Source organism: Moschus berezovskii, chromosome 12, assembly GCF_049115385.1.
Source record: "Moschus berezovskii isolate FMDL1 chromosome 12, NW_MosBer_1.0, whole genome shotgun sequence".
Lineage (NCBI taxonomy): Eukaryota > Metazoa > Chordata > Mammalia > Artiodactyla > Moschidae > Moschus > Moschus berezovskii.
The window spans coordinates 30,765,474-30,791,953 of NC_142471.1; the positions used below are offsets into that span (position 1 = coordinate 30,765,474).

A 26,480-nucleotide genomic window follows, 5' to 3' on the forward strand; every position below is an offset into this window, starting at 1 on the left:
AATAATAAAAATATTTTATTTCCATTTTTTCAGTAATTTAGTTTACTTCTTTTTAGTTGCTGTGGATGAGAATTTGTTATTTAGAGCCTGAAGTAGATAAGTTTATAACAGGAGAACAGTCTGTATCTGTTTAGATCGGGAAAGAGGGAATCCAAAGCTGAGAGTTCTGTAATTTGACTGAGTACTTTGGAAAAGCTGGGGTCAGTTCTGCTGAAACTCTAAGCCTAATTATGAATGCTCCCTATACTTATTGCTGCTAGTGCTGGGTTTTGTTTGCATTTAAAGTGGGGATGCTCCTAGTGCCCCCAAGTGGAAAACTGGTGGCACCACACCTTTGAGAACCCCAATTTACAACAGTGGAAACTGAAAAAAGGTGGGGATTTAAGACATTCCCTAGAGTTTCAGACGGAGAAGGCAATGGCAAGCCACTCCAGTACTCTTGCCTAGAAAATCCCATGGATGGAGGAGCCTGGTAGGTTGCAGTCCGTGGGGTCGCTAAGGGTCAGACACAACTCAGCGACTTCACTTTCACTTTTCACTTACTTCACTTTCACTTTTCACTTTCTTGCATTGGAGAAGGAAATGTCAACCCACTCCAGTGTTCTTGCCTGGAGAATCCCAGGGACGGGGGAGCCTGGTGGGCTTCCATCTGTGGGGTCACACAGAGTCAGACACGACTGAAGTGACTTAGCAGTAGCAGCAGAGTTTCAGAGGGTAACTCTGTACTTTGATGGGTGGACTTTGTAACAGCCAGTTCCCTGAGTGTTAATAAAAGAGAGACAGACTGACTTTTACGGTGTTAGAGACTTAAGAGATGGCCAGTTGTTCAGTTTTGAGAATGGGTTCATACGTATTTGTTATATTGTTTTCTGTATTTTTATTTGCTTAAAAAACCCTATTAAAATATGTGTATATTTTAAAAGTGATTAGTCTGTTTAGACTTCTCATGCTATATCCTGGGAGGTTTTATGCTAGTCACTATGAATCCTGATTGTAAACAATAGATTGAGACCCCGTTATTCTATCCTGCCTCTTCTTCCAGGTTAGGGATGGTAAGGGAAATAAGGATGAGGAGTGGCAGAGAAGGCTGAATGTATTTCTTTCTTGTAATACATTCAGTGGTTTATTTGTGGAATTAAAAATAAATTGCTAGATTAAAATTTTCAGTTTTCTTCTAACCAGTAATTTCAGGTTCCTCGGGTTAATTAAACATAGTGAAATATCATCCAGTGTGTATATTTCAAAACAAGATGTAAGAGAAACTGTGATTTGTGGCACCACATCCTAATGAGGCTTCTCTGAAGCCAGGGAAGGCTTTGGCAGGGCTGCAGTATATGAATGTTGACTAGTAGAAAGGCTGATAATGAGGCATGTGACAAAAGGGCTTTTTCCTGCTGATGATTTTAAACTGCTTTGACTTGAGCAGTTTTACCAGTTTTCACAGTTTAGCAATAGGGAGACCAGAAAATAGAATTAACTGAAGATTTGCATGCAAGATGTTGCATTTTGACAGAAATAAGCGTTGTGGTGTGATGAGAATATTTTTAAGGCCGTTGTAGGACTACTGTAGCTATTGTATTTTATGGTGTAACTTCTTCTCTGTCTTACTTTGTATCATGGTATCTCAGTTTTTGCAAAGAAAATGATTGATACTTTTCTTCAAAAGGACACTGAAGCCATGAAGAGAGCATTGGCCTCCATAGACTCCAAACTGAACCAGGCTAAAGGTTGGCTCCGTGATCCCAACGCCTCCCCAGGTAACCCTCTGGTTTTACTTTTCTGATAGATACATCGAAAAGCTAAAACCATGCAAAAAGAAAATGAAAAAAAAAAAAAGAATTTATTCCATGATCTCATAATTCTGAGATAACTACTGCAACATTTAGGGGCATATGCCCTTCTCTGATAGTTTTGACTAATTGAAGCATTTCTGGTCCTCTAAAGGATGAAGGGCATGAGTTAATTACCTCTCATCACAGAGGAATAAACCAAAGTGAACTGGGCATTCTTTGCCAGATTATTGGTTCACCCTTTCCCTGAATCAGAAAGGTAATTATTTTGAATAAAAGCTCTTCTCTTTTAGTTCCCATTGGGCAGATTTCCATTTATGCCAACAGAATACTTAATTAAGCAGATGAAATGATGATGCTAATAAGAATTGGAAAGCAAAGTTGACTTGTATAAAGATAAGACCCAAATAGGTTATTGAACTAGGCTTTATGGATTTTCTAATCTAATATTTATTCAGTTTTAGATTAATATTTGAATGAATGTATAAAGCCTAATAGAGTTTGGAGGTGTTAAGTACTATTAAATTGTTAGAGACTACTTTCATCTCATCCATATGCTTATCACAAGCTGCTTATTATCTCCAGCTGTTTATAGTTCTAAGGATCTTTTTCAGCAGTCTCTGTGGTTGAAACCTCACCCTACGGTTTAAGGGCACTGCTTGGCTGTTAACTATCAGATGTATTGCCTTCTATTCACTAGGCATTTAAAATCATCCATTCCTTCATGAATGAAATGACTTGTAAAACATCCTCTCTAAATAATTAATAGTTCTATAATGTAGATATTAAATCTCTCTTTCGCGCTCTCTTTTTTTTCTTGCTGCCCCTGGCTTATGGGATCTCAGTTCCCCAGCCAGGGATTGAACTCAAGCCATGGCAGTGAGAGCCCAACATCCTAACCACTAGGCTACCAGGGCACTCCCTTCAATATCTTTATTTTAGGTGATGCTGGTGAACAGGCCATCAGGCAGATCTTAGACGAAGCTGGAAAAGTTGGTGAACTCTGTGCAGGCAAAGAACGCAGGGAGATCCTGGGAACCTGCAAAATGCTAGGGCAGATGACTGACCAAGTGGCTGACCTCCGAGCCAGGTAAAGTTCCTCTGCTCTCACCAGAGCACACTGGTGGTAACAATTGGGATCTTGCTTCTGATGGAGTGATTCAGAAGCAAGTTTCTGTGAATTTTACTGAGTTCTCTTTGGCTAGTAGATAACGTACGTGTTATATTCTATGAATTCTTTGGAATTGGAGTGAATTTTCCTTTTGATGAGCTTTTAAAATATGTCGATGCCTTGTAGTAAAGTTGAAGTTGAAATAGAAATATGTTTTTTTAGTTTCTAGTCATAGGCTTATGAAAAACAAGGTACAGTGGATAGATATCTTTTATGAAGGATGATGGAGAGAAAAAGAAACATAAATTGGAATTATTTCACATGTCATTTAAAAAATCAGTTAAATAGATTATCCTCTGTGTTGGTCATATCTAGGCTCTGTTGAGTTTCTATTTGATCATTATTCATTTAGTTTTATAATTCTTTTATCTATCTCTTAGCCACTTCAAGTTTTGGCTTTTAGAATCCACCTCCATTCCCCCAAACTGTGTTTAGTTTGTTGATAAGAAAACTAAGTATAATAGGTTTGTTTGGAACTCATACATATGGTTAATGAAGTTCTAAAAGATCTTCAATTTTTATGAAATTTTATACTATGGATATTGAGAAAATTGAGGTATAGATAGAGTTTAATTTTGCTTCAAGATTGTCATGACACATCTCGAGGTAATTGGAATATAGAATCTCCCTACAAACTAAGACCTCAGGAACACTCCTTGATGTGTTGCACACCATTACACATGGCCTCAAATGTATTAACATAATGGAATTCAGAATATAGTTCTGTTTTTTCTTTGGCCGTGCCTTGTGGCATGTGGGATCTTCATTTCCCAATCAGGGATTGAGCCTGTGTCCCCTGCATTACAGAGTCTTAACCATTGGATGATCAGGGAAGTCCTAAATACAGTTCTTAAGGATTGGTTCCTAACCTGTTTTGGACCAAGGTCATTTTTATAATTTGATGAAGACTATCACTCTCTACCTAAAAAAGATGCATATAAACATGCTTATACAATATTATGTGTAATTTCCAGAAGTTCATGGATTCACTGTAGCCCTGGAAGCTCCATGGGCTTTAGGATAAGTCTTTACCTTGAAGGAAAGAAGAAACTGCATAAACAAATGTGATCTCATTGAATGCAGTGGGCCTTTTCTCCTGCTGTGAAGCAGTCTCCTCTGTCATGAGCCTCACAGAAACTTTACAGAAAGGACAAAAAGAAGTTCTGTTCCCATTCGGAGAAATGCCAGTGCCTTTTTGACAAGATTCTTGGCTCTTCTAATTTCTCACTGCTGCCTCTTTTGTCTGCAGCCTTTTCACAGTGTGGTAGACAGCTTTCAGTTGGAATTCTCAAGTACACAGTTGTATGTATTTAGAGAAAGATGAATCTGAATAAGAGAACGAGGTAGTTGCTGTACAGGATCGACCATAAATCTGTAAAGAGAAAAGGTTGAAGCAGTGAGGAGCCCAGTGAGTCTGCTTCACACTGGCGCCTGCAATCTCCTTTCACAATGAAAGATTGCAAAGCTGTCTCCCTGTTATCCTTTCTTAGATATGCCTAACTTTCTAACAGTTTAGCGGCTGAAACTCAGTAACAGTTTCCTCTTTCAGTTCAGTTCAGTCGCTCAGTCGTGTCCGACTCTCCGCGACCCCATGAATCACAGCACGCCAGGCCTCCCTGTCCATCACCAACTCCCGGAGTTCACTCAAACTCATGTCCACAGAGTCGGTGATGCCATCCAGCCATCTCACTCTCTGTCGTCCCCTTCTCCTCCCGCCCCCAACCTTTCCCAGCATCAGAGTCTTTTCCAGTGAGTCAGCTCGTCGCATGAGGTGGCCAAAGTATTGCAGTTTCAGCTTCAGCATCAGTCCTTCCAATGAACACCCAGGATTGATCTCCTTTAGAATGGACTGGTTGGATCTTTAGTATTCTTTTATTCAGTCACCTAGGATTGTAAATGTATATTTTCCTCTCCATGGGACTCAATAAGCTTTTTCTTTTGAATGAAAAATTATGTAGCCCATAAATATTTTTACTTTTTCACAGTTGGACTCTTACACAGACAAGGTTCCTCATCGTGAATTATTAGATTTGAAAGAAAAAAGTTAAAACATAAAAAGTATCTTTCCAAAAGTCTCAGACTCCTTTGCCATAAAACGGAGGTGTTGAGCATAAGTAAAACATGTGTATATATTTAAATACAAATATTATTGGCAATAAATATTATTGAGTTCACTACCTCAAATATTGGTATACATGAGAAACATAAGTTTAAAAAGAGAAGTTTAGATAGATGAATGATAAGTTCATAATCCATACTATCATTAAAGGAAGCAAAGATTTTTGGAGGTTATCCTAAAATCAGAAGCTCAGGTTATGATCAGCCATGCTTTTGGACCAAGTGATGGAGTTGTTGGTCACTATCATTGAATTTACCAGGCTGGGTGGACTAAAAAATATGAATATAAAAAGATGGCATATCTTACTTTCTTGTGACTTGGGATGTCTCTTACAAAGGGAAAACAAGTTTCCACTAACTCACATCACTTTTTGTAGTAGTATCATACCACTTCTGAGAGAGGAAAATAAAGAAATTAGTTCTTTAGGAACTTGGTGAGAACTTGTCACTCTGTGCCCTTTTCCCTCAGTACTAACTGCTTTTGATACAGGATGCATAGGAATGGAAGGTAGATATTTAAGTTTACCATTAGGTTATGATAATGATAGTTCTGTAGTAATAATAGTTATATATGTGTATTGGTTTATTGCCAAACTGTTTTCAACTATTTCTTTTTGTTTGGCACCACTCTGTTTGATAAGCAGGGCAAGTATTGTTACCTACCCACTCTTCATTTTCTAAGTTAGAAAACTGAAGCCCAGAGAAGTTAAACATCATAAGGTTCCACAGGTACAGGAGCCAGGATTTGAACACAGATCTCCTTCGTCCTGGTGTGGTGTGCTTTCGTAACACTATGCATGCTGCCTCCTGAAACATTTTCAATGTATATTTGCCCATAAATAAGACAATCTAATGGGCTTTTGATTTCTACAGCATACCTATTATGGTAACAAACCCTCCATAGCAATAAGATCACAGGTGCATTTGCCCCCCTAAAGATTAGGTCTGGTTATGTAATCACCACCAAGAGGAAAATTATAATTATCAAAATTTGCAGGTCTAGTCTTAAAGTGGTTATTTAGTTCCTTAACACTTCTGTGTGATACTGTTGTTTTCTTTTTTGTTTTGTTTTGACCGTGCTGCACAACATGTAGGGTCTTAATACTTCAACCAGGGATCGAACTCATGCTTGTTGCAGTGGGAACTCAGAGTCTTAACCACTGAACTGCCAGAAGTCCCTGCTACTGGTTTTAAGATGGTTTGGATGTTTTGCTTTGTTTCTCTCTGTTTCCTTGTGTTATCCCAGACTTAGTGGAAAAAAGTAAAAAGGACAAAATATGTTAGCAAAATGATATACACTAAGCTTTTAGTATTATTTTGCCATTAAGACTTTGAGAGGGTACAATAGCAACACATCTGTCTGTCTGAGTAGAGGACAAGGAGCCTCACCGGTGGCCATGCAGAAAGCCCAGCAGGTGTCTCAGGGTCTGGATGTGCTCACAGCAAAGGTGGAAAATGCAGCCCGCAAGCTGGAAGCCATGACCAACTCAAAGCAGAGCATTGCAAAGAAGATTGATGCTGCTCAGGTAGCGATGGTGATTTTCAGGAGGGGTGGGAAATAAAAGACAAAGAGAAATGTTCCGTGAATATCCTATATCTCCCTCCCCGCAACTTTCTGTGGGTGGATCATGGGTGTTTCTAAGTGCTGACTGATTCCCAGCAGTTGTCATTGTTAACATGTTTCCTACTACCACAGACTTAAGACTAATGTTTATCTATATTTGGAAATGGAAATCTAATTTTGAATACTTTAGTTAGTTAAAAATAAGTGTTCTGAGTACCATTCTCCTAGTTCCTGATGGAGATTACAGTATGTTAAACCTGTTCTTCATCTCAGAATTCACAACTATATTTGGTCATAGCAATGTTAAAGGGTTAAAAGTTTTTGATACTACTCTACTATAAAATTATTTTCAAGTATTTCATGAAGAAAAATGTTTAAGAAACTGAAGAATTAAGGTATGATTAATTCAAAGATAAGATAAAATTCATGAAGATATTTTATCCCGATGAGAACAAATAAAGTCAGTTTTAACAAGATGGACTGATTTGATTTTACCTTAGCAAGAACCACTGTAAAATAATGACTAGAATTATTGCTGATATGCCTTGTGATTACTTTTGAAATATTTCTGATGCCCTTGTTAAATTGAATAAAATTGGTTCATGAGTAAATCACAGTGTGCTTCTTTTTCATTTCTATGTGTGTAGAATTGGCTTGCAGATCCAAATGGTGGACCAGAAGGAGAAGAACAGATTCGAGGGGCTTTGGCTGAAGCTCGGAAAATAGCAGAATTATGTGATGATCCTAAAGAGAGAGATGACATTCTGCGTTCTCTTGGAGAAATATCTGCTCTGACTTCTAAATTAGGAGATCTACGAAGACAGTATGTATTTAATCAATTAAATTATGGTTTAACTCCTCCCTTTCCCCCCCTACGCACATACGTAGTTGAATTTTATAGGTTAAATATACATATGAAGCTCTTCTACTGTATTCTCACTGATTCTGTGTGACATGGTAAGGGCAGATGGTTTTAAATTAATTAATTAATTTAGGATACTAAGAACACCTTTTTTGGCATCTGTTTTTTAAATTTCTTAGGACATCCTGCTACACCATATTTGTGACTTTTCTGTTTCCCAGGCATATGAGGAAAATAACTTGTGTCTAGCTGTGAGAAGATAGCGGTGTGTGTGGGGTGGGATTGAGGAGACATAAGAAAATGTTTTCTTCCTTCCTAAGCAATGTATTTTTTATGTAGCAATTATAAAAGATTCTTAAATATGATATTCTCACCACAGCTTCTTTTGAATATTTTTTTTTAAATCAGTGAGACAGATAAGGCCTTCTTAGCACCTACTTTGATTATATTGAGAAAAAAGGTGTTGCTTTCTCCTTTTGAAAGATATTTTTCTGCCTTAAGGAAAGCAACTGCAACACATGCTAAAAGAATATTAAGAAAGCGTACAATGGCAAAAGTTGAGTTGATTCTCTGTCCCTCCTCAGTCCTCTAGCCACTTCTCCAGGGATAATGATAGTCAAGTATCTTGAGAGATTCAAGATACTTGAATGCTTCAATTCCTGTTTTTCTGTGTTTCATTTAACTTGTATGTTTCAGTTCCTGTTCTTCCATGGGAGAGTGCCTACCTTTTTCCCAAAGAGGTACTTTAGAGTTCTTTCAAATCTTACATTGGCTAAGAGATCAATATTGGCTAAGAAAGCAAACTCCTGCCTCAGACCATGAAATAGAAATGAGCGAGAGCAGGGTGGACAATTTTAGGCAGGAGGTTGTGGTGATAGAGAGCAGCTTATTTAATAGCTGAGATTTGATTTGGTATCAAGCTCAATCAATTGGGGGTCACTTCTTTATACCCCAAATCTTAAATTATGTAGGTGGGAAAATGTATAACTAGACAATTGTGAAATACAATCGATTTCCCAGGTAGTGATAGTGGTAAAGAACCCGCCTATCAATGCATGAGACAGACGCGGGTTCGATCCCTGGGTCAGGAAGATGCCCTGGAGCATGGCAGGGCAACCCACTCTAGTATTCTTGCCTGGAGAATCCCAAGGAGAGAGGAGCCTGGTGGGCTACAGCCCGTGGGGTCTCAAAGAGTCAGACATGACTGAAGTGACTGAGCACCCACACACAAAATACAATATCTACAGATTTAGGTATCTGTTTATTAATATTAGCTTGTTAGTACAATCTGCTTACATTTTTACTAGATATAAAAATACACAGAGTAGGAAACTGTGTTCTCAGGATCTAAACATAAATCCATATACATAGCAAGCATTCATTAATGTTTCTTAATGAAGAGAGAATTAATGATGACACTGATAACAGCAGACCTTTATGTTTGGTCACATGCCATCATTACTTATAATATATATCTAATATATGTATTTATATAAAACTTCCTGACAGGGCAGTTACCTTTTTTGTCCAGCTTTACAAAAATGGAGAAAGTATAAAAATTTAGAATCATAAAGGAGCTCTTAAGATGGTATGTAAACTAATCATTCTGTCAGGTAGGCTAATATTTGCAGTTTTATCAGTGAGACAGATATACTTCTCCTGGTTTACTTTTCTATGACCTACTGGACTTGAGCTATAAAATGAGTCATATTCTTCAGGTGGCAGACTGGAGGGAAGGATCAGCTAATCTGTTGATGACTGACTGAGCTCAGCTTACCAAATGGTTGAGCTTGGTTGAGCCAGAATGACTAAACTCATATTTAACTATCTTAACTAGGAAAAACAATCAGAATTTATAGTATTAATTTCTTATTTAAGGGCCAAATAGATAAATCCCTTTCCTTTCAAGTCAGTAATGATCAGTAGCAATTTGTCATCTCATTAGCATTCCTATTAGCAATTAAGTCATCTCAATGTAAAGAGTATCTTGCTGTGACAGGGTGACTTTTTTTTTCTCTGCAGAGGAAAAGGAGATTCCCCAGAGGCCCGAGCATTAGCCAAACAGGTGGCCACAGCCCTACAGAACTTACAGACTAAAACAAACAGGGCTGTGGCCAACAGCAGACCTGCTAAAGCAGCTGTCCACCTTGAAGGCAAGATTGAGCAAGCGCAGCGGTGGATTGATAATCCTACAGTGGATGACCGGGGAGTTGGTAAGGCTGTTAGTGCACTTAGCTCTTATTAAACTTATTTCAGTGAAGATAAGCGAGTTGTTGCTAGAGATCCTGTGTCATCTGTGATTAGGTACAGAAGGGCTCTTTAGTCATTGGTGAGTAAGTCATTCCACAGTATGATTCCATCTCTAAATGTAGCCAGTAGTATTTCTTTGATTTAATCAAAAGTATTAGCAAATAAATGATTTTGTTGCAGGCAAATAGAAAAGTCCTCAGGTTGCAATTGAAACTTTGAGCTAATTATTTCCAGTTTATGTATACTTTCATTCTATTATATTTCTTTCTGTTATTACAGTCCTTAGAAAGTTGACAGTTAAATATAATTTTTAAAACTAAATAAAAGGTACTTAATTACCAAAGTTATTTTCAGTTGTGAAGTTTCCTGCATCACACAATCACCTGTAGAATTGATAACCTAAAATTTTGAATTTTGAGAGATTTTAGGAATGGAACTATAAGAATTTAGGTCATATTATGATAGCAAGCCTGTTGAAGCTGAAAGATATATTTATTTTGTTCGCTGTATTCATTGGAAAAATTTTAATTATTTTAATTAATCCAGTGTTGGCTACTCAGGCAGATGTATAATTTATTGATGGAGGAATAAATTGGTACAAATTTTTTGAATGGCAATTTGGAATTATTATATGTCAAGAGCTTTAAAAAAAGTTCATACCCATTGACTCAGCAATTTGACTTATAGGAATTTATTCTAAGAAATAATTAGAGATATTTAAGGAGTTACAAGAATGTATATAAACAACATAAATATTTAATAAGTAAATTGCCAACAATTATGGTTCATATGATAAAATATTACATAAATTTTAGATCATGATTGTTGAATAATATTTAATGATGTAGAAAAATGCTCGTGTTAAATAAAAAGAAGCATAGGATAAAAGTTAATGTATAGTTTATCCAAGATTTATAAAAGAGAAATGTATGTATGTATATAGAGGAGCATGCAATGCATTAAAAAAACTGGAAGGAAATGTTCAAATATATCAGTCTCCGAGAGATGGGATTATGGGTGGTTTATATTTTTTTACATTTTTTATATTTCTCAAACTTTTGTCTTTTTAGTGGGGGAAAAAGCCACACCACTAAATGTTACTATTAAAAAAAGAAATCCTTACAGAATGGCACAGTGATTGGCCTCTCCATATCCATGTGAGTGTCAGTGTTTTCCCTCCTGGTACAGGTCAGGCTGCCATCCGAGGGCTTGTGGCCGAAGGGCATCGTCTGGCTAATGTCATGATGGGGCCTTATCGCCAGGATCTTCTTGCAAAGTGTGACCGAGTGGACCAGCTGACAGCCCAGCTGGCTGACCTGGCTGCCAGAGGGGAAGGGGAGAGCCCTCAGGCGAGAGCTCTTGCATCTCAGCTCCAAGACTCCTTAAAGGTAGAGCTCGGGAGTATATATCATTGCATTTCTTATATAATTGAAAAACTAGGGAGGGAGAGAGTTTTTAAAATACGTAATTTCCTGAGTCTAGGGAAAGTGAAAAAGATGCGATCAAGAATATAAGAAAATCCAGAGTTTATTAGGAAAAAGCTTATCAGTGTGTGATAGCAATTAAAATTGTGTTTCCCAAGAAATACAAGAGCTCTTTTATATCTGCTCTACCACGTATCACTTACACTTGTTTGGTCAGCCAACTTTTTTTCTTAAAATGGACTCCTTTTTTAAACTTAAATTTATTTAAAAGAAAAGTTAATAATAATTTTGAAGTCAGGAGCTTGATGAGCTAGTTATATTTTTTCTAATATTCGGTAAAAGAAACAATTATTAAAATAAAAACATTTTTCTGTGTAACACCTAAAATCTTCTTAGATATCACCAGCCAGTGCATGCCACCCACTTTGAGAAACAGTGGAGGTGACTGAAACTTCTTTGAGTATAAATCTATTCTAAGACTTGGATTGGAACTTCCCTGGTGGTCCAGTGGTTAAGACTCCACACTTCCACTGCAAGGGTCATGGGTTCAATCCCTCGTCCCCCTGGTCAGAGAAGTTACATATGCCTTATGGTGCAACTAAAAAACAAAGAAACACCTTAGGTTGGACTAAATGTGAATTATAAAAAGGAGTTTTTTTCATGACTTCTGAGAATTCTCTTCTTTAGATGCATGTTAGAAAATGGATACATATATTGGTTATTGAGTTTTTCTTGAAATTTATTTGAAATATCATGTATCCAAAAAAATCCATTATTGATTTCTTTCCTCTAAATATAAGAAATTACTTAGAAATTTGGCACTGTATTCACAGTATCTTCCAGTTATTGAGATCATGTCAGGCCCCTCCAGCATTGGGACTGGTGAGGGATTATCTCATCTCATGGTCTTCTTTGGGCTCAACCCTGTGATTCTTAGTATTATTTCTTAGAGGCCATCAAGAAATGAAGTAAGATTTCTTGCTTGGGTGGAACAGTCTCTAGGACCATGTGGGTTATGTCCTTAATTGCTTAGAGGTCAAGATTCACTTCTTATACCTGTTTTATGCTAGCTCAGGGCTTTGTACACAGTTGATACTCACAGTTGATAACATTGAAAGAAACACTGAATGGATGAATGGGAAGAGAGGACAGTGGCAGATGTGCTTTTTGGATATTTATGGAAAATTTCATTTGTAAACAATATTTTTAAGGATCTGAAAGCCCGGATGCAGGAGGCCATGACTCAGGAGGTGTCAGATGTTTTCAGTGATACCACAACTCCCATCAAGCTGTTGGCAGTGGCAGCCACTGCTCCTCCTGATGCACCCAATAGGGAAGAGGTGGGTGTGTGAGGTCTTGCATTTCTTCTGTTGGCCATCCGTGTGTGTGTGTGTATGTGTGCATGTATGAAGGTAAAATGTGACTACAGTGTCCATCAGGGGTGGTTGGGAAATTGTGTATGAAGGGTAGAAGAGGGAAGGAAGGCCTTGCCACTTCTTATTTCAGTCAGCACGTATTTCAGCTAGGACTGTCTTTAGGACATGTCTTCACTTGCAAGTAGTGGAAGACCTGACCATCAGAGATGAAAACAATGGGTTTTATTTTTATCACACAACAAGAAACAGCGAGCTAGGTAGCCTTGGCATTGATTCAGCAGCTTGACACCTTGAAAGCTGGGATCTCTGTGATTTTCATGATCTTTCCTGATAGAGATGGCTGATGCAGCCCTGGGCATTAAGTTCAAGGCAGTAAGAAATGAGGAATGGGGGACACCCCAGTCATAACTGGCATAACAGTCCCTCTAGTCATAACTGTCCCTTCAGTGTCTCCTTAGGACACTTTATTCTTGACATTAAAGTCAGGGAACTTCTTTTAAGTCATTTGATGTCATTCTCTTACTTAGACCCTTCAGATTACTCCTCTCTGTCGCAGAGTGAAGCCAGAGTCCTTACAATGAACAGTAAGGCCAGTGATATGCTGGTAGACCAGCTCTCAAGGAGAAAACAAAACAAAAAACAAAAGACTCTGATTTGTAAAGTTTGTTGACTTTGATTATGTAAATACTCCCACGATGACTGGTTCAGTGTGGAGTCACTGTAAGCAGAATTGGGAAGAGATGGGCACTTCTGGGTCTTACGCATTTGTGTGAGTTGATACCAGCATCTTTGTCACTCCGCTGCATCTGAGATGGTCCCCCATCTACTTTTCTGGCCTCATATGGTGCCTCTTATCCCTCTCATGCTCCTCTCTTTGCGTTGGCCTTCTTGTGTTGTATTCCCTGTTTTCCTTGTTTATGTTTTTAATGCTCTAATCTCTAAGCCCTTGCTCTTGTCTTCTCTGGTCCTTCCACAGATAGCTGCAAATACTGTTCACTCACTTTCTTCAGCTCTCTACTGAAGCATCACTTTGGGGTCACCACGTAAGAGAGCAGCCCCAGTCCGAGGAATTTCCTTATCTCCACATCCCGTTTCTCCTTTGTGTTTATCAACACTTGCATATTTACCTCATTTTTCTTTGTATGTTTCCCTCATGTTGGCATGAAAGCTCCATGTGGGCAGGGATTTTGCTTTGTCATTACTTTATTCCCATTTCTTGGCACAATTCTTGGCACATCATTGGCGCTGAATAAATGAAAGTAAACACTCTCCCAGCAATCCTCCAGGAGACTTTTGTATATGTCTCTGTTACAAGGCTACCTCACTGCAAAGGAATCTAGGAAAGCAAATATTTGGTTTTCTAGACTCTGTAGTACTGGCAGTGAAGGAGAAGGAGTTAGGTCAGGCACCCAAGACTGTGTAGAACAGGTGGGCAGAGCTTTGTGTTATTTTCATAAGCTAATGACCCCAGTTTTCGTTCTGTGGCCTTGATTCCTGGGCAGTTCAGCTCATGGTCCACTTAGACTGGGGTAATTTGCTATTTTTTCATTCCAGACATCTCTCGGTGTCAGATGAGTAGGCAAACTCTGTTGGTAATCTCTACCTAGATACTGCTGGGTACCACAGCATGTATCGTCCTGTTTTCTTCCTATTGGAAATTTGTGAGTTGCCACTGACTCTTCCCTTCATCTATAAAGTAAGACAAGCTAATTTGATCTCACAAATATGTCTTGAATTCTTATTTCTATTCATGTTGCCACAGCTGTAATTCTGATCCTTGTCCCTTGCTGCCTGTGTGACTATGCAGCTGTGACTGGTCTTTGAATCGGTCACTAAGACACAAATAAAATAAAATTAAAGGTCTGAGCCTGATATTTTCCTGCTTAAACCTTTCAGTGGTCCTTCCTTTTCTCATAGGAGAAAGCCAGGGCTCTGTGATCTGGCTTCTAATACTCTCCTTACCCCTGTTTTCCACAAAGCCCTGCTTCTCAGTTCATGTCCCAGCAGTAAATACCTATTTGCTTATAGTTTCCTGCCTACTCTGTCCTTTCTTTTCTCCATGTCTTTGTTCTCTCTCTCTGCCTGATTATCTTCCCCATCATCTCTTTTGGCTAATTTCTATTTATCCTTTATTCTGGTATCATTTTCTTCCAGGATAGGTTAAGTACCTTTTTCCTCCCAAGTATCAATGCTTAAATTTATTATTGCAGATAGCACAAAACTGTTGTAGGCATCTGCTTATGGACCTTTTAAACCCTGCTAGGATGTGAGCTCCTTGAGATGCAGAAATAATGTCTTACTAATTTTTGTATCTTCAGCACCCATTCCAGAGCCTGGCAAATACTAAGTGCTCAGTAAATTTTGGTTGCGTGACATGAAAAGCAAGCTAAGCAGTAGATTAAGTCAGAGGGAGCAGCAGACATGGTCTGGGATTGAGATGGTCGACAAAAGTCAGCAAAAACCTTGTATATTCAGAGTAGGGAGACCAGACAAGGAAAGAAACAAGGATGGAGGCCAGGAGATCAGAGATTTAGGAAGAGATTCTGAGCATTAAATGGCAAGAACCCATTAATGGCTGAATCCAAAGAAGAGGCCAGGATGGAGAAGAGACTTGAGTTGGGTAAACATAGAACCCTGGCAATGAGGAGCCTGTTTTTGGGCCAAGAGACCTTTAGAGAGTGTCTGCTAGGAGCCAGAACTTGACTCCAGGTATCGGCAGGTAGACCTTCTGCAGGAGGTAAAGAGGAGGGTAGATTCTGCTAGGCAGTCCTGACGTGCTCTGTGTATAATATAAATGTCACCCAGACTGCTGGTGAGCGTCAATCCTCATAATGTTATTCAGACAAATGACAGGAACTTCTGTCCTCTAAGTTCAGTTGTCCCCTTTGAGGTATGTGACTTTGAATAATATCCATACTGAAGCAGATGTGTGAACTGAATGAATGATTCAGTGGATAGGAATCAGCCATATTTCCCTTGTGTCAGGCCTGGGTGTGAGCAGCAGCTATCATTTTTCCTGTGGAAGTCAGGGGCAGAACTTTTACAACATTAATGGTAATGGGATATGTGAGGGGAGATGCCCTGAGGAGGTGGGGGCTCTGGTTAGGACTCCATGGATAGTCTTGGCCTTTAATGCTTTCAGCCACCAACCTGGAGTAGGCTTTTCTGACCTCTTCAATCTAGAGGATAAGCCTTTGGGAAAGGGGGATTAAGTCTTTGGATGCTGTGAACTTCTTCTTGTAGACCACACAGCTCTGTATGTCTTGTTTGCGCTTGGTAAGCATTAGTTTAACTGAAATTCAAGGGTGTGTGTGCACTTGTCTGCATACATGTGGTGCTAATGACCAAATCTCTGAGGAGATATGGCAAGGCTAGGACTCAGTGTGTGACTGTTGTCTTTTTAGCTGGGGTTTGATGTCATCTCCTGAAGTCTTTGCTCAAGCAGTTCCTGCCTCTACTTATAAAGAGAGACTTTTCTCTTAGATTGTCTGACCTGTTCTATTGAAATAAAATTACTTAATATCTTTGTTTTTTTCCTCAAGGTATTTGATGAGAGGGCAGCTAACTTTGAAAACCATTCTGGAAGGCTTGGGGCCACAGCAGAGAAGGCGGCTGCTGTTGGAACTGCTAATAAATCAACAGTGGAAGGCATTCAGGCCTCAGTGAAGACAGCCCGAGAACTCACACCCCAGGTGAGTTTCACTCCCTTTTTATCAGGTAAGTTCATACCATAGTGAGTAAAGGGGGTTAACTCCAGAACAGTTTCTATACATTTTTGAACACTTATTATTATAAAATGTCATGAAAACACCCAGACTGCAAGGAGATCCAACCAGTCCATTCTGCTGCTACTGCTGCTAAGTCACTTCAGTCATGTCTGACTCTGTGTGACCCCATAGACGGAAGCCCACCAGGCTCCCCCATCCCTGGGATTCTCCAGGCAAGAACACTGGAGTGGGTTGCCATTTCCTTCTCCAGTGTGTGAAAGTGAAAAGTGAAAGTGAAGTCGCTCAGTCATGTCCAACCCTTAGCGATCTCATGGACTGCAGCCTGCCAGGCTCCTCCATCCATGGGATTTTCTAGGCAAGAATACTGGAGTGGCTTGCCATTGCCTTCTCCGTATTATTATAAAATATCATTATATTATAAAATATCATGAAAAAACCCAGACTGCAAGGAGATCCAACCAGTCCATTCTAGAGGAGATCAGTCCTGGGTGTTCATTGGAAGGACTGATGCTAAAGCTGAAACTCCAATACTTTGGCCACCTCATGCGACGAGTTGACTCACTGGAAAAGAGTCTGATGCTAGGAGGGATTGGGGGTGGGAGGAGACGGGGACGACAGAGAATGAGATGGCTGGATGGCATCACCGACTCGATGGACATGAGTTTGAGTGAACTCCGGGAGCTGGTGATGGACAGGGAGGCCTGGTGTGCTGTGATTCATGGGGTCGCAAAGAGTCGGACACGACTGAGCAACTGAACTGAACTGAACTGAACCCTTAGTGTCTATAAAATCATTTTTATATTGTTTGAATTTTTTTACAATGATGTGATTAGTTTTGAAAGTAGAAGAAACTAGTTAAGTACCCCCCTCCTATTCAGAATTTGAGAAAAATTTGATAATTTTGAGAGGTTAGTTGGCTTTGATTTTAGAGTTTATGCCTTTCCGCACATCTCTTGACGGTATTTAAACATTTTTAGCTGTGTTTATACTTAGTTTTCTTTTTTCTTTAATTATATGACCAAGATATAGCGGACTGTGAACAGAATATTGGAAGAGTGGGAACAAAAGAAAACAAATTGGACAGGAATTACAGTTCTAGTACACGATAAACATTCTTTTAAAAAAAAATCAGTTCAATGTAATTTAGTATGATGTTTGTGCATTTTTTTTTCTTTCAATTGAATTATAGAAATTTTGTTATTTTTTCACTTATTTACTCAGCAAATATTTCTTGAATGCTTGTGATACATTAGAAATTGCTTTACAGATTTGTGACACTAGTTTTAGTGGGAGCTTGTCAGCAGAGACAGGGGACATTTAGCATGTCCCTTCATTGTTCAGCTTTTACCATGTGGCATGTTAACAAGTTAGATTCTCTTGAAAAATCATACTTGTCTAGCTTTTTAAAAATACATATCCATACAACATGAGTGTATCTAACTTTCCTTAAAAAGTTCCATAAAGCATGAAGAATAAAATACAGAATTTCTGTATAAAACGGAGATTCCTAAAAAACAGAAACACAGCAGTAGGCTTAACACACCACCTATAGAAAGAAGCAGGACTTTGGAGCCTGGACTTGAATCCTTTCCTCATGTGTAAAATGGAGGTAACTCTTTCCTAGTGACTTGCTTTGAAAATTAAGATGTTTATATGTTATACAACCTGTAACTTCTCAAATACTCAGTAAATGTTAATTCCTTCCCCTAGAGCTGTAACTGACTAGCTAGGAACTCTTGAGTAAGTGACTTCAATTTTCTGTGTCTTGGTTTTTGCAGCTGTGAAGTGGAGAAATTACTGTCCTGTCTCTCTCACAGGCTTGTTGTGAGATAATGGATGTGAAAGTACTTTGTTAACTATAGACAATTTTTAGTAAATATTCATAAGTCTATTAATCAGTATCTTTTTTAATGGTGCTTTTAAGATGGAAAGACATGGAGGGCTTAAGTATTTGTCTGTTTTGTGTATGTTTGGAAGTATCAAGCAAACACTCCTTTACTTTGTTATTTTATTAGCTTCTTAAAATCAGGCTGTGACTGTAAAACCTTTTCCCGAGGGCCTATTCTGGGGAGCTGTTTATCAGACCAAATCTAAAGTGTTTGGCCTTAAAGGAGACTTGCCTACTTTTGGCCTTATAGTGCCACCTGCAGGTGAAGAGGGGGAAGCTTCACTCAAGGCTTGTATTTGAGTGGGAAGGCGCTCTTGGTGTTTCAGGGTTGTTTTGTCATTCCCAGGTGGTCTCAGCCGCTCGAATCTTACTTAGGAATCCTGGAAATCAAGCTGCTTATGAACATTTTGAGACCATGAAGAACCAGTGGATCGATAATGTTGAAAAAATGACAGGTAGAGTTGTGTGCAAAATTCTTGCTGTCTAATCCATGAGAAACAAGTTCTGAGAAACTCAAGCAGGACCGGTTATGTTACTCAGCTGTAATTGGATGAAGGGACTGTCATGTGCCTGACAGTGTAGTTGGCCCTGATTAACGCCTCTGAGCAGTGGCGGCTTCTCATTCAAGCCTTGCAACTTTGTCCAAAGAGAGACTCTTTGAGCCCCTTTGATTTTAATGCCGCCCTCCCAGTGTGATGTTTATTGTTACAGCTCCTATCTTCTCTGAATAGTGTCTTTTCTCTGTCTGAGCCGGGGTTTGGTTTCAGAGGCTGAGAGGCAGTGTTTGTGGATACAGTAAGTGTCCCTGTCATTTTCAATGGGTTCACATTTCAAGGAACCACAATAGCTACCATTTAATAGAACTTGTCTCAGAATTTCCTCCAACTTATCAACTACGTAGTTTGTTTTTTTTTAAAAAAAGGAGACACCAACAACCAACAGACCTGTGTCTGTGCCGTTGAAAACTGGAGGGAGGGATGGGAAAGGAAGAGATGAGGGAGGTAGGCTCTTCAGCTTCCCTGCACAACCTGCTGGGACAGGGGTCCATAGCAGCCAGTGATGAAAGTGGAGCTCCTTGGGCATCTGAAGACAGGTAACAGAAACAAGAAACAGGCTGTTAAGGTTACTGGAATCCACCGCGTGGCTCATCCTGGGCACTGCAAGCTGCCAACAAGCAACAGATGGCTGGGGAGTGAGATGGGAGGAGAAAACATTCTTAACAGATAATGTGGTGCTGATGCAGCGAAGGTTTCAGACACAATCCTGGTTTCCTCCTGATGTGAAAGCGTTACTGGGTGTCTGTGGTAGATATAAGAAGGCTGGGACCACGGTTGGTAAAAATGCTCTGAATCTGTTTGGCCTCCTGGGCTACATTCTCACTCTCCACTCCCCACCCACCCTCCAGTGGTGCTTTTGATTGTGTCAGAAGGGCTTTGAGCTGAAGGCAAGAATTATGAGTGTTGGACTTTCACATGAGTGGGCAGCAGGGTTTTGGAGTCTCTATTCTTCTAAAATAGAAACTAAATTCCATTTCTATTCTCCGGACAGGGCTGGTGGACGAAGCCATTGACACTAAATCTCTTTTGGATGCTTCCGAAGAAGCAATTAAAAAAGACCTGGATAAGTGTAAAGTTGCCATGGCCAACATACAGCCTCAGATGCTGGTCGCTGGGGCAACCAGCATTGCTCGTCGGGCCAACCGGATCCTGCTGGTGGCTAAGAGGGAGGTGGAGAACTCTGAGGATCCCAAATTCCGTGAGGCCGTGAAAGCTGCCTCTGACGAATTGAGCAAAACCATCTCCCCAATGGTGGTGGATGCAAAGGCTGTGGCAGGAAACATTTCTGACCCTGGTAAGCAATGCATGGTGTGGTTCACCTCACCTGAGAGGTTAATTCAGGCAGCTGACAGGGAGGGAAAAGAAGATGCACCCTAAAACCCCCACATACAAAGTCTTGGAGGAAAAACTACAGCCTACTAGTTTGAGAATGCTAGATTAATCTTTTTCTGTTCAAAATATATTGGACAGAATATTTCCTGCAGCGTTGGCAGGGCTATCATCAGTTAGTTTCTCTGGAGCACCTTCTCTGTACTTTCTTCATGTAGTCTGACTAAATAGCTCCTTGTTCTGTTGAATCATTATTTTGGAAATTTCTCAAAAGATGCATAATAACCAATTTATCAACCACTTAACTTATGTCACTTGCATAACTTCTGCTTTTCTTAAAATGCTTTTTCTCTAGACAACATTCTTTATTTCTGTCAAATTTGGAGGACCTGAGTTGACCTGTGGGTCTCCTAGGTTATTATCTTGATCTTACACCAAAGAATTTGGGTTTTCTTTAGCTGAATTTTGGTCATGTTTTCATTGCTGCTGAAGATGTTTCACTCCTTTCTGGTAGGAAACGCCTGAATTCCTTCCTTCTGTGAACCTCCAGTGATTCTAGCCTCTTCTCTGAGTAGGATCCATTCAGTGTGAGAGAGTGGGAAGAAGGGGCTGCCCTCTTCATCCCTAGCCCAGGCAAAGTCTGCCTAGTTTTCTCAACCCACCATCTAAAGACGTGCTCAGTTTCCTAATTGGAGTTTTCTGGTAGTTTGAGTGGCTTCCCAGGTGACTCAGTGGTAAAGAATCTGCCTGCCAATACAGGAGACATGAGTTCAATCCCTGGGTTGGGAAGATCCTCTGGAGAAGGGAATGGCAAACCGCCCCAGTATTCTTGCCTGGGAAATCCCATGGACAGAGGAACCTGACGCGCTACCGTCCACAGGGTTGCGAATGAGTTGGACACAACTTAGTGACTAAACAACAACAATAGTTTGAGTAAATTCTTGAATTCTAGGTGACCGGATACAGTAGCAGCAGCTCAGTGTAGGGGTTAATATGCTGAATGCCAAGTGGAGCAAAGGAGTAAGTAGGGAGAAAGGTGAGAAGTACTCCAGGGAAAGTCTGCCCCATCTGAAAGTGACATCTCCCCTGTTCTGAGTGGGGCATGCTTATCTCTTGACTGCTTTATCACGAGAGGTGATGAGCACCACCTGATCCCAAAGTGTTCCTGCCCAGGAATGTCCCGAGTGCTTGTCAGCTGTCCAGGCAAGAAGGTCCCCTGAGCACTACAGGGAACAGCTGGTTTGTGCTGCTTCTGACTCTTTGCAGGACTCAGGGCATCTGCCTCGCTCTTACCTCCCTTCCCTTTCAGTCACTGCCTGTGCCACTTACTGGCGGCTTCACACCCAGCTTTTGTTACTGGAAACCATTTCTTCTGCTGGACAGACAGTGCTCCAGGGTACTGACCTACCCAACTGAAAGTGAGGGTGTCTGTGTTTAGGATTGCAAAAGAGCTTCCTGGACTCAGGATACCGGATCCTAGGAGCTGTGGCCAAGGTCAGAGAAGCCTTCCAACCTCAGGAGCCTGACTTCCCGCCTCCTCCACCAGACCTTGAACAGCTCCGAGTAAGTAAATCCAGATACATGGGGAGAACTGAGCAGCAGGGTGTTGGGACTGTAGTGGCAGAGAGGTAGTCTGTTCTGGAGCCTTTGTCACTAGGTAGTTTTGTTTTATTTTACTTGAATCTCAGTCAAAGGCACAACTCAGCTTTCATTCTTGAATCTAGGGGAGTCTTAAGCCAGTGCTTATGCATTGGGTGTGCTGGGTAAGTGGAGAGTCTGTGGTGTTGGTCTGCTTTGATGGGGAGTGACTGGAGCAGAGGAGCTGGCTATGGTCAGTGTGAATGTGATGAGTGATGAGTTAGTGGGGTAGGTTCGTGAGGAGTGGGAAAATAGCTGTATTGGAAGTAGCTTATCCTTAGGAATAGCTTATCAAGGCAATAGTTTGATTTAATGTCCTGATTTACTTTCCCATATTTAATGTCCCAAATTTGCTTTCCCATATTTAAGTTTCTAAGTTTGTTGAGGACAAATTTGGGTGATTGTGTCCATAGCTAATGACCAGTGCTTCCCTAGCCACCAACACTTCTTTTTTGATATGATTTGATTCTTTCCATTTGGTGGACTGTGGGTGTGTGGTTAGAGTCAGGAGATGGCTATTCTGGGGAATGGATTCTCGTGGGATCAATAGAGTCCTGACATTTGGAAGGAACCCAAGGCCCTGGGGAGAAGTTCCATGCTTATGCAGCTGCCCCTCAACTCTGGTTCAAAGGGAAGACTAGAACTTAAATCTTCTTTGGGGATCTTTGGCTTGGTATTGCCATGCATGCCTCCCTGGGATATATCCAAAACAGTAGTTGCTAGTTTTTTGTGAAGAAAAAAGGAAGAAAATATGCTTCTGTTGAGATTGAAGCAGGTGGTCCTCATGCTAAGTGTGGATGATTGTGAATGTGGGTGACTTTTCTGGGGATGCTTTTTTTTTTTATTAAAAAAAAAAAACTTGTTTATTTTTAATTGAAGAATAATTGCTTTACAATATTGTTTTGGTTTCTGCCATACATCAACATGAATAAGCCATAGGTATACATATATCCCCTCCATCTTGAACTTCCTTCCTACCTCCCACCCCATCCCACCCCTCTAGGTTGTCACAGAGTGCCGGTTTCAGTTCCCTGAGTCATACAGCAAATTTCCACTGGCTGTCTGTTTTACATATGGTAGTGTAGATGTTTCCAGGCTACTCTCTCCATTCATCCCATGTCCACACATCCCGACCTCCCCATATCCAGAAGTCTATTCTCTATGTCTGCATCTCCACTGCTGCCTTGCAAAGAGGTTCATCATTACCCTCTTCCTAGATTTCATATATATGTGTTAATATATGATATTTGTTTTTCTCTTTCTGATTTACTTCACTCTGTATGATAATGCTCTAGGTTCATCTACCTCAGAACTGACTCGAATGTGTTCCTTTTTATGGCTGAGTAATATTCCATTGTATATGTACCACAGCTTCTTTATCCATTCATGGACACCTAAGTTGCTTCTATGTCTCAGCTATTGTAAATAGTGCTGCAGTGAACATTGAGGAACATGTGTCTTTTTCAATTATGGTTTTCTCAGGGTATATGCTGGGGATGCTTTTTAGAGGAAAGGAAAGAATTCTAGTGGGGTAGTTCCTAGGACTTTACTTATAACCTAGCAATTCTTTCTTAGCTGACAGATGAGCTTGCTCCTCCCAAACCACCTCTGCCTGAGGGTGAGGTCCCTCCACCCAGACCCCCACCACCAGAGGAGAAGGATGAAGAATTCCCTGAGCAGAAAGCCGGGGAGGTGATTAACCAGCCAATGATGATGGCTGCCAGGCAGCTCCACGATGAAGCTCGCAAGTGGTCCAGCAAGGTAAGTAATGAAGCTCTTCTTGTTGAGAAGGATGAGGAGCCAGACACACAGCCCAGAAAGAGTCTTTTTGGAAAATCACCCTCTCTCTGCTTTGGTTCGTGTTGTTGCCAGTAGCAGGATCCTCTTCTTTCTTGTGATTTAGTGAAATGTTTCTGGTACTTGATGGTTTCTCCTTCTAGCAGCTCAGGTGAGAGCTATGATACCTGTGGTTTGAGACGAAGGTTCCTTTCCTCTGTCCTCTGGAGTATCAGCTCCCCTGATGGTGGACGTTTAGTCTCTAAGAAATTTCTTTTCTTTCTTGGGGTTACTGAATGTTTTTAGATGCTCTCTTGGTAATTATCTGCACTCCAAACATGGCACAGTCTTCTGTGGGCTCTGCTATAGCTATATGAAATATTTTCATTTTCCTTCTCTTTTCTCATAGAAGCAGATATTTTGGTATCTTAAAAGCTTTGTTCTTTGTCCTGTTATCAGAATCATCTTACCCTCCAATTCAAGGCAGCTTCAGGCTAATTCCAACAGTTCTGGAAGTGTAAATGTTACTGTGCTTGGTGAAAATTTGGATGCTATAGCAGTCATGTCTCACGAATAACTTTTGCCTTCGTGCGTGTGCATGCTCAGTTGTGTCTGACTCTTTGCAGTCCCATGGACTGCAGCTTGCCAGGCTCCTCTGCCCATTCAATTTTCCAGGTGAGAATACTGGATTGGGTTGCTGTTTTCTCTTCCAGGGGATCTTCTCCACCCAGGGATCAAGCCTGTGTCTCTTGTGTCTCCTGTATTAGCAGGTGGATTCTTTACCACTGAGTCACTTGGGAAGCCCCTATTTGGCTCTAAATGATGAAAAGTGAGTGGTAGCCTTTCTAGATAGGAGTTTAATTTATTTGTTAGTTTTAAGTCAGTTGTGTTTCTACTATGACCCTACATCTTTATTCCCAACATCTATTTTCCTCTTTTCTTTTTACACTCTCCGCATCATCTCAAGCTCTTGTAGTGAATGTAGTTCCCAAGGGACCTCCCGCACATGCAGCTGATCTTGGTTTTTTTTCAGGCTGGGAATTTGACCTTGGTTTTTTTAACTCTGTATTTTTCTGAACTGTTAGCTGTGAGTCCAGGTTCACAGAAGGAATGGTGACCTTGCTGGTGTTGGACCTGACCTGTGAACGTACTTACAATCATGTCTCTCCAACTGGGGCATGCATACCCCTGGGACTGTTAGCAGAGTCCCAGTGCATGTGGTGAGTGGAGTGGGGGTGACAGTGAAGGTTGGTTTTACTTAAAGATTTCAAAGAAAATGTATTTATTTGGCCATGCCTCATGGCCTATGAGCTCTTAGTTCCCTGGCCAGGGATTGAACCCAGTCCCCAACAGTGAAAGTTCTGGGTCCTAACCACTGGACCACCAGGGAATTTCCTAAAGAAATTTAAATTTCATTACAATAAACCCAAATACATTGTTTCGAGGAACACAAAATATACATGAATTGTAAAGATAAACATAAAACTTGAGGGGTGGACAACATTGGCCTAGATGTTTATCCTACTCTGCTATTTGTCACCGGAAATTCTTAAATCTGACTGTGTCTGGTGGTTTGCCTCTGGGGGTTGCTGACTTCAAGCTGTGTGAAGTCAGTAGTTATTTGAACCATGTGTGTTTAGGGAGGTGGGGAGTGGGATGTGTTTGTGTTTCTATCAGTTTGTCTTTGTACCCTTTGGGACTCTGAACCCCACCCAGGAGTGGACTGGCCTTACCTGTAAGGAATGGGGATGAGTCCTGGTTGAGACAGTTTAGGTAAAAAGATTCAGAAGGTACCTACACCTCTTGTTGGCACTGAGCCCCCAAGTTAATAGTCATTTTTTGGAGGCAGGCTTCCTGTGCGGATTCAAGTTTTTAGGAGTTGTAGCAACCTCAAATGGCAAGCCACTCCAGTACTTTTGCCTGGAAAATCCCATGGACGGAGGAGCCTGGTAGGCTGCAGTCCATGGGGTCGCTACGAGTCAGACATGACTGAGCGACTTCACTTTCACTTTTCACTTTCACACACTGGAGAAGGAAATGGCAACCCACTCCAGTGTTCTTGCCTGGAGAATCCCAGGGACGGGGGAGCCTGGTGGGCTTCCGTCTATGGGGTCACACAGAGTCGGACACGACTGAAGTGACTTAGCAGCAGCAGCAACCTCAAATAAAATTTGACACAAACTCTTATTTTCTTTTGGTTAGAGATGTTTGATATAAAGAACCCATTCTTTATTTTTATTTTTTTGCCATTCTTTATATCAGTGGTTTGGCTTCACTGGGGGCAGTTCCTTTCATTTTCTTTCCCCCTCAACCTATTTTTAGCGTCTGATCTCTCTGCTTCCTCCCTGGGCTTTCAGAATCCCATCCCAGGTATTAAACTAATTGTCTCCCCCAACACACACAGGTCCCATTCTCTAATGGGCATCAACTTAGAGCTCCTCTGAACTCAGCCTTGGTTAGTTGACGAGTCCGTGTGTTAATTATCTGTGAAATGTGTAAACTGAGTTTGGGCTGAGTGCAGTTGCAGAGATTTAGGTTGTAGGTTTCTGAGGCAGTACTAGTGATAGATGCAAAGTGAGACTGTGAGCATTGTCTCTGAGGGCCTCATAGGGAGAGCTGCTCTGAAGTATGTTTTCCTTGAGGTGGATGCTGGATGAGGTGTCTTCTTGAAGCTCCTTCTAGCTGGGTGACTGTGGGGTATTTGATAATACCTCTTCACACAGCATTGTGTTTTCCTTTCCTTTTTCCTGATTTGATATCTGTTGCTTCCAGTTTATCATTTTAGATTCTGGGACTCTTAACCCCAGTAGGAAAAAAAAAAATTTGTGCCTGGCAGCTGCAGAGCTGACCCAAGATACCTCCTGTGTCCAGGAAACTGTGGAACAGCGTCCATATGAGTCAGCAGGTTTTTCACTTTGTTCTGTTCAAAGCAACTTGTGTGGCCGCATTTACTTTTCCCCTCTGAATTCCTTTTAAAGTTAATAAGCTACTATTGATTGTTTGTTTGGC

The 26,480-nt window shown here is 40.6% G+C and overlaps 1 protein-coding gene across 3 annotated transcripts in view; it reads left to right on the forward strand.

Moving 5' to 3' along the window:
• VCL (vinculin) overlaps positions 1-26,480 on the forward strand; it is a 112,910-nt gene that overhangs the window by 78,435 nt on the left and 7,995 nt on the right. For 2 of the 3 annotated variants that reach the window (XM_055425393.2, XM_055425395.2), the window contains exons 7-18: positions 1,667-1,757; positions 2,733-2,880; positions 6,452-6,605; positions 7,291-7,466; positions 9,528-9,718; positions 10,944-11,143; positions 12,391-12,519; positions 16,098-16,247; positions 18,518-18,626; positions 19,720-20,022; positions 21,496-21,620; positions 23,271-23,456. In XM_055425393.2, coding sequence (XP_055281368.1) covers positions 1,667-1,757; positions 2,733-2,880; positions 6,452-6,605; positions 7,291-7,466; positions 9,528-9,718; positions 10,944-11,143; positions 12,391-12,519; positions 16,098-16,247; positions 18,518-18,626; positions 19,720-20,022; positions 21,496-21,620; positions 23,271-23,456 — 1,962 coding nt within the window. Of the gene's footprint in view, positions 1-1,663; positions 1,758-2,732; positions 2,881-6,451; positions 6,606-7,290; positions 7,467-9,527; positions 9,719-10,943; positions 11,144-12,390; positions 12,520-16,097; positions 16,248-18,517; positions 18,627-19,719; positions 20,023-21,495; positions 21,621-23,270; positions 23,457-26,480 lie in introns of all 3 variants that reach the window. The other variant, XM_055425394.2, reaches the window with a different exon arrangement.